Source organism: Ursus arctos, chromosome X (assembly GCF_023065955.2).
Source record: "Ursus arctos isolate Adak ecotype North America chromosome X, UrsArc2.0, whole genome shotgun sequence".
NCBI lineage: Eukaryota > Metazoa > Chordata > Mammalia > Carnivora > Ursidae > Ursus > Ursus arctos.
This window is the reverse complement of record NC_079873.1, coordinates 41004357-41022741: the sequence shown is the minus strand read 5'-3', so window position 1 is coordinate 41022741 and position 18385 is coordinate 41004357. Positions and strand designations below refer to the sequence as shown.

General features: G+C 56.1%; 2 protein-coding genes across 3 annotated transcripts in view; one reads left to right on the top strand and one right to left on the bottom strand.

The window, feature by feature from the left end:
* FOXP3 (forkhead box P3) overlaps nt 1-4375 on the top strand; it is a 19358-nt gene extending 14983 nt beyond the window's left edge. Inside the window, exons 9-13 of the mRNA XM_048213688.2 lie at nt 97-177; nt 854-1004; nt 1717-1793; nt 3029-3130; nt 3333-4375. Of these exons, the coding sequence (XP_048069645.1) occupies nt 97-177; nt 854-1004; nt 1717-1793; nt 3029-3130; nt 3333-3482 (561 nt within the window). The 3' untranslated portion in view covers nt 3483-4375. The remainder of the gene's footprint in view (nt 1-96; nt 178-853; nt 1005-1716; nt 1794-3028; nt 3131-3332) is intronic.
* CCDC22 (coiled-coil domain containing 22) lies at nt 4304-18385 on the bottom strand. Of its 2 annotated transcripts, none has more exons than XM_057311510.1 (17): nt 18153-18385; nt 16921-17098; nt 11111-11243; nt 9964-10070; nt 9760-9826; nt 9482-9660; nt 7989-8252; nt 7423-7485; nt 7218-7337; nt 6537-6656; nt 6334-6450; nt 6127-6228; nt 5935-6042; nt 5559-5654; nt 5255-5314; nt 5101-5175; nt 4304-4671 (listed from the first exon to the last, which is right to left on the bottom strand). In XM_057311510.1, exons 1-17 carry the CDS (start codon nt 18200-18202, stop codon nt 4558-4560), a joined length of 1953 nt encoding a protein of 650 aa, XP_057167493.1. In that variant the 5' UTR covers nt 18203-18385; the 3' UTR covers nt 4304-4557. The 2 variants fall into 2 exon arrangements, with proteins under 2 accessions (XP_057167493.1, XP_026369213.1); XM_026513428.4 differs by having other exon boundaries at nt 7989-8183; nt 18153-18383.

The following is an 18385-nucleotide window of genomic DNA, read 5'->3' as shown; positions in this document are numbered from 1 at the left end:
GAGGGGGTAGGGCCCTCCCAGGGAGGACCACAGCCTGAGCAAGGATGTGGCAGAGAAAGGCCAAGTTGAGGCCTCACTTTGTGCCCGTCCTCACAGCTAGTGCTGGAGAAGGAGAAGCTGGGCGCTATGCAGGCCCACCTGGCTGGGAAGATGGCCCTGACCAAAGCTCCATCCACGGTAAGCCACCCCAGGCCCACAGGCGGCGGGAGGGGGCGGAGGGGACTTATCCTCGCACCCAGGCCCTGGGACTCTGGGCCCCTGTCCCCAGCTCCAAACATGCCCAGACCTGGAAACCTGTCCCTTCCAGTTACAAACCCTCTGACCCCAAGATCCCAAAACAGCATGATCTAGGGTTTTCAAAGCAACAGCAAATGGCCAAACATTTACTGGACACAGACCCTGTACCGCTGGCTACACAACACACAGGGGCCAGTGCAAAATAAAAACCCAGGCTCAGATCTCAAGATGATCCCCACAGAGCAGTAAACAAAGGGCGGGACCGTTCCTGGGCACTTCCCTGGGGTTAATTTATCGAATCCTCGAATCGAATCTTCGTGAGGCCACTGTGAGATAAGTATTACTATCACCCCTAGGGTCACATTTGGGTAGGAGCCCGATTCAGCCCCAGCTCATGGGCCCAGCATCGCGCCTCTCCACGCGCGCGCGCACACACACACACACACTCTCTCTCTCTCTAATAAATTATAGTTCAATGCTGCTTTGTGCGATTCCACATCAGACTGGAATTGAGAAGAGAGCTCCCTTGCTTTAAAAGAAAAAAACAAAACACTTATTTAAAATTGAAGTGGAAAGTTTAAGCTTCTGAATCACCAGGCTTTCCCTCCTCCCGCAGGCGTCATCCGACAAGGGCTCCTGCTGCATCGTTGCCTCGGGCACGCCTGTCGCCACTGGCCCAGGCTGGCCCAGCCCCCAAGAAGCCCCCGACGGCCTGTTTGCTGTGAGGAGGCATCTCTGGGGCAGCCATGGAAACAGCACGTTCCCAGGTGAGGATGGTTCCATGCCCCTACGTGGTGCTCCCCCCCCCGAGTCCCTCATCCCCCGACTGGCACGGGGTGGGGGACAGCCAGTACCAACCCTCCCCAGCACTGCCACCCGGCCTTTGGGAAAACACAGCTGCTTGCAAAAGCTGCCTTCCAGCGTTTCCAAGGCCTGTGAGCGCCCCCCCCCGCACCCCCCATTGTGGTTTTTCCTGTCCAGCCCCATCTCCCCTGGGGCCTGGGGCTCACTCGTTCTGGGCCTTGGCTACTCCATTTCCTCGGTGGGTCATCAGAAGGGAGGGAACTAGCTAAGCACCTCCCAGGGACTCTCCCTTCCCCCTCAAGGAAAAGCGGGGTTATTCTCCCAAGCTCAGGGATCCCCGACTGCCCGCAAGGCCTGGGCTGTGGGCTTAAGAGGGATCAGGGCCCTTGAGTGTCATCCTTTCTCTGCCACTTGGCCACTCACATCCCTTTGGTGTGAAAGTTACTTAACTTCTTTTAAACTTCGGGGACGACAAAGCCCATTTTGGTGGGAGTGGTGCAAACAGTAAATGGTACAATCGGTACCCAGTGCTCAGCACAGTAACTGTGAGGGTGAAAACTGGCGTTGTCAGCGAGGGATTTCAGCTGGGTCGCCTCTCCTTGTAGCGTGGGGGATGGGAGAGGGAGCGAGAAGCTCCAGGACGGGACCTGATCCTCCCCCACCCCCCACCCCCAGAGTTCTTCCACAACATGGACTACTTCAAGTCCCACAATATGCGGCCCCCCTTCACCTACGCCACCCTCATCCGCTGGGTAAGCAGGCAGTGCGGGCCGAGAAGGAAGAGAAACGGGGGGTGGGCACCTGCCTCCCACATTCCCAGCCTCCTTCTGAGCGCCCCCAGGACAGGCTCCTTCATGAACAAACCCAGGCCTCCGATAGGATCCCCCCCATGCCGGCTTCACCCCAGACCTGCCCCCCAACCCAAACCGAAACCACGATCCAGGCCAGTGCGAGCCAAATTCTGGCCTTCGACCCACCCCTTCCCTGATGCCCACCTCGACCCCACACTTAACCGCCTCCCAAGCCTGTAAAATAGCCCCCAAATGAACCTGATCTTTGCCCCTTGCCCTAAACCCACCACAGATATCACCCTAACTCTTCCCCAGCCCTCACATACCCCAATATGCCAACACGTCCCTCGGCCGGACCCTGCCTCTAATCCCTTCCTTGTGGCACCTACCTGACCCTTGGCCTCACCCCATCCCAACCCCTTCATTTGAATCTCCCTAACACCTGCCCAGAACTTTCATCAGAGCCTGCCCAGACCTTCATCCTAGGCCCACAACTAACCCGTACACACCACCACGCATTCCCCTCCCTAGCCCCATCCTGACCCAGAACCTCACTGCAGCCATAATTTCTGCCCCGTTACTTAACCCCGCTGCTAAATCCAAACAAATCCAGTTCCCTGACCTTTAGCCTCACTCCACACCTAACACAAGCCCTGACCCTTCACCACCACAACCAACCTCATTCTTGACCCTCAATCTCACCGCATGCCTAACACAGAAAATAGCTGTATCACTAGGTCCGCCTCTGATTCCCGACCCTAATGCCATCCCATCCCTTGGCCCTCCACTCGCCCCAGTCCATCCCCAGCCAGACCCTTAGCCAACCCCTTCCCTGATGACCTTTAACGCTGCCTGGCCCTTCACACCTCCCACATCCTATACTTGACCCTACTCCTGGCCTTCGACCTTCCCAAAGCCTGAAACCTTGCCCCTGTGGAGAAGGCCAGCTCCAACTCCATCCCAACCTTTAACCGAGTCCCCGCCCTACCCCGAACCAGACCTTACTGCAGCCTCAGCCCCGACCCTCCACCTCACCCCATCCTGGCCTGACCCTCACCCCACACCGTCTCCCTCCCTCCCTTGCCCTGCTCCCCCCCCCAGTTCCACCCATGTCAGACACCCAGGGTGGGCCACTGCCACTCTCAGCCCAACTTTGGGGAAGGGGCTCCCTGACCCCCGGATCCCCTAACCTCCAGGCCATCCTGGAGGCTCCCGAGAAGCAGCGGACACTCAACGAGATCTACCACTGGTTCACACGCATGTTCGCCTTCTTCAGAAACCACCCCGCCACCTGGAAGGTGAGCCCCTCCGGAGGCACCAGTGGCTGGGAGGGTCTCCCATGCCCCAGCGGCCTGGGCCAAGCTCAGGAGGGGGGGCGTGGGGCTTGTAGGCATGTCGGGAAGGGGCGGGAGGCCGGTTTGGGGTGGGTACTGTTGACCTCGGAGGATGACTGCCTACCCCGGCGCCCTGCCCCCGGCCCGGCGGGCCTGCCTTCCACAGAACGCCATCCGCCACAACCTGAGCCTGCACAAGTGCTTCGTGCGGGTGGAGAGCGAGAAAGGGGCCGTGTGGACCGTGGACGAATTCGAGTTCCGCAAGAAGAGGAGTCAGAGGCCCAGCAGGAGTGCCAACCCCACACCCGGGCCCTAACCTCAAAACCACGGAAAGGAGGAAGGAAGGACAGGGGTCGAAATGGGGGGGGGTGGAAGTAGCCGGGGGCAGGAGTGACGGGCCCTGGACTTGCCCACAGGGACCAGGCAGTGAGGTGTGCACAGTCTCGCCTGCCAGGGACCCTGATCCTCAGCCGACCGTCCTACTAGATCAGATGCTCTGCACCAAGGCTGCTCAGAGGGGCCCTGGCCCTGGCCCCCGGCCCCTGGCCCTGCTTCCTGCAACCCGCTCTTCCGCCAGACTGAGCCTTTGCAACCAAGCACACACACAGCCCGCCTCAGTGCTCTCACAGATGACCTCAGGGCTGGAAAAGACACACACACACAGTCACAATCCCATCCCTTGGACACAGCACAAAGAGCCTGCTCAGTACCCTCGGACAACCTCAACTCTGCAGTCACGCAGACCATCGCGCCTGAGCCCTGTCAACCCACGCACCCCAAAGCACACAGCCACGGCCGCCCTCCGGGCCCACACGTGCGGGGTCCCGCGGGGCGTGCCCAGGGCCCCGCACAGCAGCAGCCTTGGTACCTTCAGGATCTCGGGTCCCAAAGAGCCACACGAACACACACCAGTCGTGCACATTCTCACGCAGCTCCCAAACACACGCTTGCTCACGCGGCCCAGGAGAGCACACCTGTGCACCTCCTGCGCACGCACTTGGAGCCCCAGCGGGTCTCCGGAGTCCCATGTGGGTTTTCACAGCCACACACACCGAACCGCCAAATAGACCCACATCTCACCTGCCACCCACCCCACCTCCCCGGCCCGGAACCCTGTGTCCCCATCCAGGCCTCAGCTTAGACTGCAGACACAGCCCCTTGTTTATTTGGGACCCAGTGCCCTCTCCAATAAACTGTAGCCGAGTTCCCACGCTCTGGACGATCACCCCAGATCAGGGTTGGGGTCCGGTGGGTGGGTGTCTGGGGTCAAGGCTGTAGCAGGAGGAGCCGTGCGGCCAGCAGAGGGAAGGGCTAGGGCACGTGCTTGGCCATCGCCCCCAACATCCCAACCCCCTGCCCGAGGCCAGGAGCAGAGCGGTGCTGGGCACTCCTCAGGCCTCCCGGACCCGGCCCAGGAGGCCAGCGTTCTCCTGGCGGAGGGCTCGGTAGTCCTCGCGGATCTTCTCCAGGTTACTGAGGGTCTTCTTCCCCATCTCCGTCTCGATCTAGGGCAATGCAAACCACACGCCTTCAGCCCAGCTCCTGCTTGCCGCCCTGGCTGCGGCTCCAGCAAGGCTGCTCGAGGCCCCTCCCGTGCTCCTCCCATAACAGCGTGCTGTGCCCTACCACAGGGCCTTTGCATGTGTTATCTGTTCGCCTACAGCATTATTTGCTAACGTGACAGCATGAGCCACCATGTGTTCTGGCTAAGGCCTCTACTGATGGCCCAGGGAGGCAGGTGCGAGGACCTTTGGGGTGGAAGCTGGGGCTCAGAGGAGGCCGCTAGCCAGTGCCAGGTCACACACACAGCTACTACGGGACAAGGCTGAGGGTCCAGCCATAGGCTGGTTCTGCTCCCACAGCCTCTCTGGGTGTAAACCAAGGTGCTGTCCACTGGCCTGCCTTGGTTTCCCCTCATACTCCCGGGGCCTCACCTGCTCCTCAAGGTCTCGAACTTCCCGCATGATTGTGCCTGTATCCTCAATGGTCTGGATGAGCTGGCTGCAGTTCTGGGGACAGCAGGAGCAGAAGGCTTACAACCCCACCACGTGCCACCCCGGCCGGCCCCCGGCATGTCTCTCCACTCACCTCATGCAAGGCAGCTAAATACTTGTATGCCTTCCGAACAGCATCATCCTTCTTGGCATCCTGACCAGACAGAAGGGACCAGTGGGCTTCCCCCACACCCCCACCACATTCCACCTCCAGGACCCCCACGAGTCCGCCTTCTCCCACTCCCCTGACTTCCTCCTCCGTGGCACAGAGCCGGGCCCAAGCCTCAGTGCACCCACACGGCTCGCACCGGGCCCAGGCTCAAGCGGACGTGTAAGCAGATAGGCAGGCAGGAGCCCAGCCCCACCCCAGGCCCCTGCCGGCCTAGCCAGGCCCGCACCTTAAACACGAGCTCATCGGTCACGGCAAACGTCCGGTCCAGCTTCCCGGACAGGGAGTTGATTTCCTTCTGAAGCTCCTTTGTGTCCGACAAGATCTGGCAGAGAACAGGGCAGCCATGAGCCCATGTCTGGCCAGGCCGGCCGGCCGGCTGAGAATATTTATGTGCACAGCGCACGCTCACACCCAGACGGGGCCTGTGCCACTGCATCAGGTGTGGCTGGAGCGCACTGGGTAGGAGTGTTCTGTGCTGGGGCGTGGCTACACAGCTCTGCCTTTCAGAGGGCGTGAGGTCCCCGTGTGGCCGTGCTGCACACATCCGCCCCTTGAGCCTGTCTGCCCGCCTGCCCCCACCCTCCACAGCTGCAGTGATGTACCTTAGTGATCTCCTCCTTCTGCTTCCGGATGTTGCCCACAATCTCCAGGATGCGCTGGGTATAGGCCAGCCGGGACACGTCTCTAGGCAGGGTCTCCAGCTCTGACACCTAGGCAGGAACACAGCAGACACTGCCCTGGGACCCAGCCCCCACCCACTCGGAGCCACCCAGGGCCCCTGCCCAGGGCCTTACCAGCTGCTTGTAGACCTCCTCCTTCCTGCGGGCCTCTTCGGCAGCCGCTCGAACGCTCTGGTGCAGCTCCTGGATCTCTGCCAGCCGTCGAGAAGATTCCAGCTGCCAGGACCCCATGGGGAGAAGGACAGTGAGCACAGCACAAGCATGGCCCCCTAGGGAGGGACCCGACCCGCCCCACCCACAGCCCAGGCCATCACGACCTACCTCTCTGCAATCCTGGAGCTTTCGAAGGTGGCGGTACTCAGCCAGCAGAGGGACCCGGTGCTTTTCCCACTGCCCCGCCAAGTGGATGACCCGCTGGGCACTGCTCTCTACCACGAGCTGGAGATGGTGGCAGAGGATACGTGTCACACAGGCTGGACCCTTCCAGCTCCAGCCCTCCCGCCCAGCCCCACTGCCAGGCCTACCTGCAGCTTGGCGAGGTTGGCAGCCCCGTCAGGCAGCAGCTCCACCGCCCGGCTCTTCAGGCGCAGGGCCTGCTCACGCTCCACCGTGCTGAGCTCGCTCTGCCGACGCTCGGTCTCCACCTGGCACCCCGTGACCCCCACTCCCGTCAGTGGAGGAGCTCAGCCGCACCCCACAGCCCTCTAGCCCCCACTGAGCCTGGCAAGCCCTAGCCCAGCCCGAGCCCCCACAGATGACAATGCACCCCTCCTACCCTCTAGCAGCCCCTTGACCCCTCCTGATAGGGACAGGAACCTATAAGCAGTGACAGACACCCACAGGCCCCTCTGATCCCTCTACCTCCACAGTGGCCCCCCCGGAAGCCCTGACAAGCCCCTGGCCATACAGATGCTCACACCCCTCCTGAATCTCAGACACCCAAGTGTCCTGACCGAAGCCCACGGGTGCCCCTAACCCCCACAGGTCCGACCTCCCCCGACCCTACCTCCTCCTCTCATCCCCACTGGTTCTCCTGAACCCTCGAGAGCCCACAGGTCCCCAAGGCCGCCTCTGAACCCTTCTGACATTGGCAGACCTCCACAAAGTCCTCTCAGCCCCTTCAAGGCCCTCTAGGCCCTCTAGGCCCCACTGTGACCCAACCCCAGGCAGGCAGCCCCTCCTCCACTCCCATCCCCACCTCCCACCTGCACAAGGTTGATTCCTAGGGTCTTCATGTTGGCTTCAACCTCTTCAATGTTGCGGTTCACTCCCTCCAGCTGTTCCCGAAGAGACTCCAGCTCCTGCTCTTGAGCTGCCCTCGTGTCCTGGGAGGCACAGGCCAGTTGGGGCGGGGGTGTCAGGCCCCCCAGGCGGGCAAGGGCCCAGAACCCCCACCACTGCTCCACTTACCTGTTCAGGCCGCTGGGAGGTGGCCGGCACATCACACACTTGGGCTGCCTGGACCTCGGGCTCCTGGGGGAGTGAAAGGGGTATTCTTGGCCGTTGGAGAAGGTCCTGCCCTTCCCAGCCCAGCCTCAGCCCCCGCTCCAAGCGCCCTTCCAGCACCAGACTCCTGCCCACTCAACTGCTGACAGCTGTCAGGCTGGGTTTATGAGGACCCAGGCACTCTCTGAGACCTCAGGCTGGAGTGTCCGCTCATAAGGAAACCTCCCTGACCCTGACACGAGAAGGCTGAGGGCCCCCCGAGGTCAAAGAGAGAAGATATGTGCAGAGGAAACTGTCCAGGGGAAGCTGCAGTTTGCACAAAGGCACCCCTACACCCTGACATGGTTCCCACCCCTCCCCCCTTTCTCCACCGAAGCCCTTGAGGAGCCAGGGGACCCCCAGCACAAAGAGGGCACGCCCAGTGGGGACACGGGAACCTGGGTGCATAAGCATGTCGTCTGTACAGAGAGCGACCCCGCAAGCCTGCCTCGGCCCCGTCAGTGGACCCGGGTCCGCTCAGACCCACTCACCAGATGGAAGGTGAACTTCTCCGAGTGTGTGAAGCGGGAGCCCTTGGGAGTACCGCTCCGGGCCCCTGCACCCCAGGCCTGCAGCAGCTCTCCCAGGTCTCGGGCTTGCGGCGGAGCCCCCGGTCGGCCCCAGGTCTGGCGGAGATGCTCAGCCAGGTGCCTCTGCAGCCGCTGCCGCTGGGCCCGTGTGTCCTCCTGGAAGCAGGAGGCAGGGCGGACGGGAGGGTGTCGCGGCCTGCAGGGCACCTGAGGCCCTGCCTCCTCCTGGGAGCGGCCAGACAAAGTGCTACCACCCGGTCGCCTCTCCCACCGAGGGGGCCCAGGCCCCTGTCCTGCCCCGCCAGTCTGGGAGCTCCCCAAGGACGGGGTCCCCTCCTCACAGCCATGCTTCTCTCCACCCACTCACTCCCCACACCAGAGGTGGCTGAGGGAAGGGAGAGAGGCAGCAGATCAGCAGCCCCCGAGTCAGAGGGTGACACGGAAAGGCTACGTGGGGACAGAGCAGAGCCAGAGAGTCAGAGGTGCTGGGCAAAGAGGTAGTGGAAGCAGAGAGAGAGAGGGAGAACGAACAGAGGCAGTTTCGAGACAACCGGGGAAATCTGATTATGAACTCAGTGACGGACGGTATTAAGGTGTTAATGTTAGTAGGTGTGTAAATGACGCAGGGATTACCTTAAAAAGGAAATACCCTTATGAGTTAAGAGATGTACACGTCAGTATTTAGAGTCGAACTGGCCTGCATACTGGGATTTGCTTTAAAATAATACTGAAAAAACAACTGGGGGAGAACAGATGAGGAAAGATGGGAGAAAGGCTCATAGTTGAAGGTGGATGACGGGCACATAGGATTCATTAGAACATTCTATTTCTGTGTTTGAAAATTTCTATAAGTTTAAAAAAGACAGAGTCAGGATGGAACAAATGGCAGTGGGGGAGGCAGGGGCAGACAGAGAGAATGACAGAGGTGAGCGGAAGGGAAGAGGAGAAACACAGTCTCGAAATGAGGAGACAGAGGAGCAAGAAGGAGGGCCCGCAACACCACAGAACAAGAAAGACAGTGACCAGAAGAGACAGTGCAGAGACCCAGGGATGGAAAAATAGAGCACTGGGGACAGTGGCAGAGACAGAGAAGGAATGAGAGACTCGGACTCAGGGGTGGGAAGAAGGTAATAGAAACAGGGAGGAAGTAGGCAAATCCTGACCGCTCTGGTTGCGAAGAACCGGCCCGTTGCCCGGGGAGCGCTAGCCTGAGGGGAGGGCACTATCACCCCCAAGTCTCAGAACCGGAAACCGAGGCTGGCGGGGGAGGGACTTGTCTGAGGTCCACAGTCTTTGTGACTCCAGGGTTCTCTCAGGGAAAGAGCCAGGTAGGTGCATGCAGAGGGGAGGTGACGGGCAAAGGAGGGGCAGAGGACCAAGGGACGCTGAGACGGGAGCAGCAGGAAGCAGCTGTGAGCAGGGGCCTTGGCAGCAGGGTGAGCTTTGGGCAGTACCTGGGTGGGATGGCGGGGCGCCCGGTGGACCCAGTCCTCATCCCCAGGGCGGTCCCGGCCCGTGTGCTGGCAGAGCTGGATGGCATGGCGTTCAAGGAGTGAGGCCACCCTCCCGGCAGGCTGGGGCACCTGGGTGGGGGCTGGTAGCAGCAGAGGACTCGCCTGGAACTCCCGGGGCTCTGGAGGCGGAACAGAGTCAGCTGGCCCTCCCGCCTGGCCGTGGGGTCAGGCCCACCTCTACCTTTCTCCCTAACCCCTCCCCAGAGCCTCACGCTTACCTCCTCTGGAACTCAACTCAGGCATGACCAGCCTGGTGGTGTGGAAAGGCTTCTGCGCGGCGGAGCCCTGGTGGGAGAGCAGAATCAGAGCCTCCATGATGAACTGCGGTGGGGGCCACTGGTGGGAGGGGAGCCAAACACCTGAGCGCCCAGATGGGGCCAAGGTGGGGACGAGCAACATCGATGTGAGTTGGGGGGTCCCACCTGGAGGTGCTGCAGCTTGGGAGTGCGAAGGAGGGGTGGGACCCAGGGCAGGGCCAGCTGCTCCCGGATTTGGCTCCCGATGGCCCGGAGAAGGATAGCTGAGTCACCTGTGGGGGGTGGGGAAGGAGCTGCCATCAGGTGACAAGGCCATAACCAAAAATGCAGATCCTGGGAAAGCAGCCACAGCTCCCTGACCCCCTCCCAGAGATGCATATCTATCTAGCTATCATTCTCACCCTTGGCCATTCAACACTTACTGAGTACCTACTGCATACCAGTCACTGTTCTAGACTCTTGGGACACTTCAGTGAACAAACTGAGAAGTATCCCTGCCCTTACGGAGCCGGCAGGCTGGTAGAGGAGAACATGACTCAGGTCAAAAGTACGACAGAAAACTCATGTGACGATCTGAGAGGAGGGTAAAAACTACTGAGACAAGGGGCATGTAATTTTATTTTTTTTTAACAAATATTTTACTTTCTTTTTTTTTTAAGATTTTATTTATTTATTTGACAGAGATAGAGACAGCCAGTGAGAGAGAGAACACAAGCAGGGGGAGTGGGAGAGGAAGAAGCAGGCTCATAGCGGAGGAGCCTGATGTGGGGCTCGATCCCAGAACGCTGGGATCACGCCCTGAGCCAAAGGCAGACGCTTAACCACTGTGCCACCCAGGCGCCCCAAGGGCATGTAATTTTAAACAAGGCAGCCTGAGGAAGGCCTCCCTGAGGTAACATGTGAACAGAACCTCAAAAAGGTAAGAGGGTGAACCAGGAAGATATCTAGGGGAAGAATAATCTGGCAAATACAAAGGCCCTGAGGCTGGAGCACACCTGGAGTGTCTGAGAAGCACCAAGGAGGCTGGTGTGGCTGGAGTGGGGAGCGGGAGGGGGAGCGAGGAGGAGGTGAGGCAGAGAGGCCCCTCCCAGCACCAACTAACCCCCTGGGGCAGCCCAAGCTCAGACTCCCTTCCCCCTGCCCTGCCTCCTCTCCCCCAGCCCCAATCCTCCCCTCCCACCCAGCTCTCCCAAAGATACACCCCCCACCCCACCCCCAGTCAACCTTTTTACCCCCTCCACCTCTCTGCCCCTGCAACACCCAGGAATGCCACGCTCTCCTTCACCCCCACCGTGCCCTGGGCAGACCATACCTGCAGGCTGATCCGCATCCTCAGAGGCATCAGAGGGCAGACGCTCCACCAAGAAGAGAAGCAGGTCCCGGAGATCAGGCTCACTGGGGTAGAGGAAGTTCTGATAGCCAAGCTCCAAGGGATAGCCCAGGTCCTGGAGGTCAGGGAGGTGGCCTCTATCAGTCAGGCAGGCAGAATCCTGCTATCCTGGGAGCCCTGAGCCAAGACCACAAATGCTCCTACTCTCTCGCCAACCACCACCCTCTGAACTTCACCTTGGCTCCCCCAAGGCCTCCAGGCCTCAGGCGGGGGGGGGGGCGGAAACCACAGAGTGATTATAGTCAGTGCTACAGAGAGCAAGGAATAAGATTAAAGCTCTAGCATTTCTTTGTGTTTATTTTTTAAGATTTTATTTATTTGACAGAGAGAGACAGCGAGAGAGGGAACACAAGCAGGGGGAGTGGGAGAGGGAGAAGCAGGCTTCCCGCCAAGCAGGGAGCCCGATGCGGGACTCGATCCCAGGACCCTGAGATCATGCCCTGAGCCAAAGGCAGATGCTTAACGACTGAGCCACCCAGGCGCCCCTAAAGCTCTGGCATTTCTAACTATGACCCCAAATCCAGAGGCCATATAGGAGAAGATGAGTATTTCTGAATCCCTGAAAAGAAACAAAAATTTTAAGCAGTATGATTACCAAAGTCAAAAGAGAGATGACAAGCTAGAAAAAAAATAATATTTGGAATTCATATCACAGGCAAAGAGTAAATCTACCTAGTATATAAAGAGTGTCTAAAATCAAACAAGCACAAAAGACCAGCACTGCAAGAGAAAAGTAGGCAAAAGATAGGAAGAGGCAGTTCACAGAAAAAGAAATGGAAACGGCCCTTCAACCTACACAAATATGTCCAACCTTGCTGCAAATTGAAAGCACACGGAGAGCTCTCGTACACACGTCACCGATGTGGGACAAGCTGACGATCAGTTCTCCAGGTGCGCGCTGGGAGGGAGATACCATTGCTCGGGCAGCATCCCTGCCCAAAACCTGAATCTGATCATCAGAAAACACTCTGACCCACTCAAAGTGTAGGCCATTCCAGGCAAGAGCCAGCCTGGACTCTTCGAAAACATGTGTCGTCACAAAAGAAACAAAGAAACAAAAACCAAGGAGGACTGTTGGCTATGCAAGATTAGAGAAGTCACAGTGAAATAAAATGTATGATCCTTGATTAGACGTTACAGTTAAAAAAAAAAAGTAGCGATAGAGGATATTTTTGGGACAACTGGGGAAATTCCGGCAGGCACTAGATATGAAATACTATTATTCTAATATGTACTATCGATTGTTAACATATACTATCAACATTCAATTTCATGGGTGTGATCACGATATTGTGGTCGTGCTGGCCAATGTCCTTCTACTTACGAGAGGCGTGCTGAAAATTGTACGTGTGGAGTATCAGGTTGTCTGCCACTTCCAAACAGTTCAGCAAAAGTGTGTGTGGGTGTGTGTGTGTCTATGTATCTATACACACGGAAAAGAATGGAGCAAAATGCTAACAAATGTTTGCCCAAGTACAAAGGTGGGGAGAAAAACGAGACTGAGGTCCCGTTCCTCACCCACTGAAGGGGCACCAATCAGTGGGCCGGGCTGGGGAGAAACAGGCGCTTTCTCCCACGCTGCTGGTGGGAGGGCAGAAATGAAACAAAGCCCAGTGAGGGCAACGGGGCAAAGTCCGACAAAACAACATCTGCTTTTCCCCTTCCACCTTCCACCTAGCAATCGTACTTTGAGGAGCCGACCCCGAAGCCATGGCTCTAACAATTCAAGACGACAGACGCGCAAGATGACTCATTACGGTGTTATCCGCAAAATACTGAAAACGGCCTCAGTGTCCAAGCATTTAATACATTTAAGGCAGCTGTTGGCGGGGATCAAAAAGTAAGAAAGGGAGAAATGAGTCTTCCTCCTCTATATGAGGAAGACTTTGATTATCTCCCTTTTAATTCTTGTTTTTAAAGATTTTATTTATTTATTTGACAGACTAAGAGACAGAGAGCACAAGCAGGGGGAGCGGCAGAGGCAGAGGGAGAAGCAGGCTCTCCACTGAGCAGGGAGCCCAACAAGGGGCTCGATCCCAGGACCCCGGGATCATGACCTGAGCCGAAGGCAGATGCTTAACAACTGAGCCACCAGGGCACCCCTCCCTTTTAATTCTTATGATACTACCAGACACTGCTTTCTTCCACCACTTCTCGGGTACAGCGTCTCCTCCTCCAGCCCCGGTAAAAAAAACAGATGACAATGATGACAACAGTGGTGGCTACTCAGTCAAGCCCTCTCTGTTTTCCATGCCTCGATGGCTTAAACCAAACGTAGGAATGCGTTAGCTAGTCTTCACTGCCCCTCGTTTTACAGATTTCCCGTACATCAAAATTACCAACCAAAGTGCTGCGATGGCCGAATTCTCCTCAAAAGGCTACGGGTTCATTGCCCTCACTTCCTCTTCCTCTGCGTGACATACTTTATTAATTTATGACAGAGCAGTGGCTCCTTAGAGAGCCTTTTCTCGACAGAACAGCCACAGTCATGAAAAAAAAAAAGTTGCTAAAGAAGAAATATAAAGGGGCAAAGACCTGGAAAGAGAACGGCTCTGAAAACAAACTTCGTGTTGTTCACAGATGACCTTGAGCCGACCCTTCTGATAGTGAGAAGGGGGCCTTTCTCCCTGGCTCCAAACCAGGAAGCAGACTTTTGGTTTTGCTTTTTCCCTTCCAGACTCTGCAGGGTATGCAGATGTGCTCTCTGGGGCAGAACAACCAGGACACGGGGCAGAATACAAAAGGCCGCAAAGAGGAAGGATACGATGTCCGGTCACATTCAGTAAAATGCTCTAAGGGGAGCCATTTTTGATACAAGGGTTTTTAGACTATTTCTTTTTTTTTAAGATTTTATTTATTTATTTGTCAGAGAGAGAGAGAGAGGGCACAAAGAGGGGAAGCTGCAGGGAGAGGGAAGGGAGAAGCGGGCTCCCTGTTGAGCAAGGAGCCTGATGCAGGACTCGATTCCAGGACCCTGGGATCATGAACTGAGCCAAAGGCAGAGGCTTCACTGACTGAGCCACCCAGGCGTCCCTAGGATATTTCAAAAACATACGTTCTTGGCTTGCTTCATGGCTTGTATATATCCTAGACGGTTATTAAGTTAGGTGGAGGGGAATTTTGGCATGTGTTACAACCAGAAACTGGGCAATCAAAATCTACTAAGAAAGAAAAAAGAAAGGAAAAAAGATAAAGGGGGAAATAAATATATTCATATTGACTTATAGCTGCATTTAAAAAAAAACCTAGAAAGACACACAGAAACCAGTCAAAGTCATCCCCTTCTAACAGACAGGCAGGGGAACGGGGTGAACGGTCTGGAGCGCGAGACTCAGCAGGTATCACGCTCCTTCCATTGCACCCTGCAGACTCTCTTACCCTTTCAGTGGTTAACCACCGTTTACCTAATTAAAAATTCTTTATATTAGGGCGCCTGGGTAGCGCAGTCGTTAAAGCGTCTGCCTTCGGCTCAGGGCGTGATCCCGGCGTTCCGGGATCGAGTCCCACATCAGGCTCCTCTGCTGGGAGCCTGCTTCTTCCTCTCTCACTCGCCTGCTGTGTTCCCTCTCTCTCTGGCTGTCTCTCTGTCACATAAATAAATAAAATCTTTAAAAAAAAAAAAAAAATTCTTTATATTAAAATGTTCCTGTTCAAATTACGGCTGGGGTTTCAGCCTGCAGACTGGACCCTGACTAATAAAATGACCTACTCGAAACAATCATTTTCCTTAAAAAGGGACATACAGGCTTTGGTGCAGAAAGATTGGGACTGAGATCCAGCCTGTGCCTCTTGCTGGCTAAGGCCTTGGACTGATTATTGAACCATCCGGACGCTCAGTTTCCTAGCTGCAAAATGGGGCTGAGAGGACTTTCCCTATGTGCCTGCTTTAAAAGCTCACAGGCCCCATCAGGGTTGTGCATGGGGCCTGAGAAACGGGCCCAGAAAGACAGCCTGATTCTCTGTCAGAGTTGCCCTTGGCCTGGAGCTGCATGGACTCTGAAAGCAGACATCCAAGCTTTGCCTCCGACCCACTGTGTGACCTAGTGGGCAAATCACTAAACTTCTCTGTGCTTAGTACTTTCCTCCTCTGGAAAAAAAAAATGGATACCAACAGTACCTACTTGAGAAAGTGGTCACGAGAATGAAGTAAGCTCACGCCACGTCACCACAGTGCCCGGCCCAGGGGAGGCACTCGGAAAACATCCTTATTATCTGCCTGTGTGTGTATTAGGTCACAACAGAAGGCGGATTGATGTCAGAGGGTCACCGTCACAAGACTGTGAAAACCACTGGCTTTCGAGCGACTTTACTCTGGGTTTTTTCCGACACCTGCAATCAAAGTTATGACTGATACAGAAACTCATTCCAGGAGTCAGGTGTGTGAAGTGACAGACACCAAAACATGGAGGTGGCTGAGTGGCAGAAAGGGGTGCCAGGCGTGGGGCATGTGAAGAGGCGGACAGCAGGAGAAGAATCTGAAAAGCCCTGAGAGCCAGGCGAACCTGAGAGCTAAGGGCTGAGCAGAGCCCCGCGGCCTACTGGTAAGAGACAGGAACTGCACAAGCAAGGTCCGGATTCATGAAACCTGACCACCCTGTCCCTAGGGGCTAAGTGGAAATTTTCATTGTATTTACTCGACTCTCCCTCTACCACCATATCCTGGGTTTGTTGGCCAAGTTCTCATTCATTACGCAGCCAGAGGGGGCAGGAATGCAAGCAGCCAGATCAGACCTCTCTACGAATAGTAATACCGTTTACACAGAGCTCATTACAGCTAGCTTTTTCTATATTAACTTATTTTTACTCCTCATAGCAACCCTAGGTGGCAGGTACAACTCGTACACCCGTTTTAAATACGAGGAAATGGGCCCAAAGAGGTTGAGAGACGGACCCAACGCGGCAGAGCGAGCAAACCAGGAGAAATGACATTACTCAGAGCCCCTGGACATAGTAACTGGATACAGCTCTGTACTGGAGAGACGTGTAAGTGCTTCATCACAAGGCACTTAACCTATGAGAGGGACAGTTCGGGAATCATTCGCAGGAGAGGCAGGATGTGTGTGGCTGCCACAGGGTGGAGGGCAGACCCCCACAGCACAGACACGGTTTTACTTAACCAGCATACCTTCCTTTGGATAACCCTCCGACCCCCAACTGCCAAGCGATCCTGAAGGAGCAGCCAATCACAGTGTCCTAGAGGGATTACCATATGATCCACGCTCGGCCAATCAGAGTACACAGTGATTAATTTAGGAGAGAGCATGCGACCCAAGCCAAGCCTTTTTCTGGAACTCCTAAATGGATACCATAGGGGGAAAAATTCTAGGACCACCTTAGTGGTGCTAAGCTTAAAATGTGGGAGCCACACTCCCCCTGCTGGGTTCCCTCTCTCTCTGGCTGTCTCTCTCTGTCAAATAAATAAATAAAATCTTTAAAAAATTTAAAAATAAAATAAAATAAAATGTGGGAGCCAGGGGCAGCCCAGGCACAAACTGGATCAACTCATATAATGCTCCTAACAACTCTACTTTTATCATCTCAGTTTCACAAATAAGGAAACTGAGGCCCAGAAGGGTTAGGGTCACACAGTTAGCAAGGGGTGTAGTGAGGGTCTGAGCTACAGGCGGTTGGACCCTAGAGCCTTAACTGCTAACAAATGCTAAGCCACAAGAGGAGGTGACTTTGTGAAGGAGGAAGGAAGAGGCTGTGTGTATTGGGAGGAGGGCACTCACCATGCAGGCCTGAGCCAGGCTCATGGCCAGGCGGAACCGGGCGGACATGGCCAGAGGCAGCAGGGGGCTGAGGCCAGAGCCCACGGCAGGGTTGATCACACGCAGGCAGCGGACCACTGCTTCTACGACCAACTCAGTGGTGAAGGCTCGCAGGGTCTGCACATCTGGAGGAACTGCCCTGAAAAAGAAGAGGGGAGGCTCAAAGCAGCCAGGCAACAGGGATCAGGCTGGGCCCTGCTGTCTTCTGGAAGCCTTACTATTGGGGTGGGAGTGGGAGGAGGATGGCCACAGTTCAGACAGGTCCTGGGTGTTGGTGACTATAATTTCCATTTGGAAAACTAAGAACTGGGGAAGTCCTTAGGTCCTAATGGTGGATGGAAGGGATCTGAATTTTAAAAAAAATCTCAAATTGCCACATGCTTAAAAGTCTCAAAGTTTTGGGGTCTAGGAAGGGCAAGGGACCCAGGTGACATGCTCTCTGTGTTTCTGGAGCCCCAGGTATCATGTTCCCTGCACGTCAGGAGCCCCTAAATATTGAGTTGCTAGGGTTTTGAGACTAGGTATTTCGAGGCTCAGCTTTGCAGGAGTTCCAAATGTCAAGGTCCCTAGATGTCAAGATCCCCGGATATCAAGACCTTCTAGTTTCAAGCAATCCAGAAATCAGGCTCCCTAGATGTTGGCATCCTCGGTTTTTAGGGTCCTTGAATGCAGAAGTTCTTGTGCGTTGGGGTCACTAAGTGTTGAGGTTGCCAGACTTTAAGGTCCAGGGATTTTAAAAGCCCAGGTTTGGGGAAACAGGGTTTGAAGGTTCCCAAGTATCCAGTTCCAGGGTTTTTGAGTGCCAGGGTCCTGGGTGTTTAAAATCCCCGGTTCTCAACATACAGGTGGCTTAGATTTTCCAAATACCAGGGTCCCAGGGTACTGATGTCAAGAACCACATATTTCAGGATCCCGGGTGTTGAGGATCCAAGGTTTTAAGCTCTGGAGAGGTCTGGGTCCTGGAATTTGGGGTTTACCAAGTGTTGGGGGCAAAGGGTTTGGGAGCTCCCCGATGTCAGAGTGCGTGCATGCGTGTGTATGTCTATCCGTGTAAGGAGGGGGTGTCTTAGGGTCCTGGAAGTGGGAGCCCCAGATGTCAGGGTCTGGGGTTTTAAGGTTCCCGGGTGACTGGGTCCAGAGTTTTGGAGTCCCGGATGTGGGCATTCCGGGGTGGGCGGGGGCTGTGTCCTTACGTGCCGGCCTGGCGCAGGGAATGGATAAGGATTCGGTCCGCCTCTTCCATGGTGGAGAGGTGTTCGAGTCTGGAGCCGGGTCCAGGGCCGGGTCCGAGCAAGAAAGGCGCAGTTGAAACCCCGCTCCGCACTCGCGGTCCAAGGAGTGTCACAGGGTGCGCGGGGAGAGCCGGGATGTGTAGTTCGAAGAGCGAGTGTGGCGCATGCCGGATGTCTGGCGTCCTGGTGCGAAG

Excerpts from the sequence above, each read along its gene's own strand:
- CCDC22 (XM_057311510.1), bottom strand. The coding sequence starts at position 18,202 with ATGGAAGAGGCGGACCGAATCCTTATCCATTCCCTGCGCCAGGCCGGC. Across the intron at positions 7,486-7,988 it reads AGAAGTTCACCTTCCATCTG|GAGCCCGAGGTCCAGGCAGC; the intron begins GTGAGTGGGTCT and ends TCACTCCCCCAG. Across the intron at positions 6,043-6,126 it reads AGGAGGTCTACAAGCAGCTG|GTGTCAGAGCTGGAGACCCT; the intron begins GTAAGGCCCTGG and ends GTTCCTGCCTAG.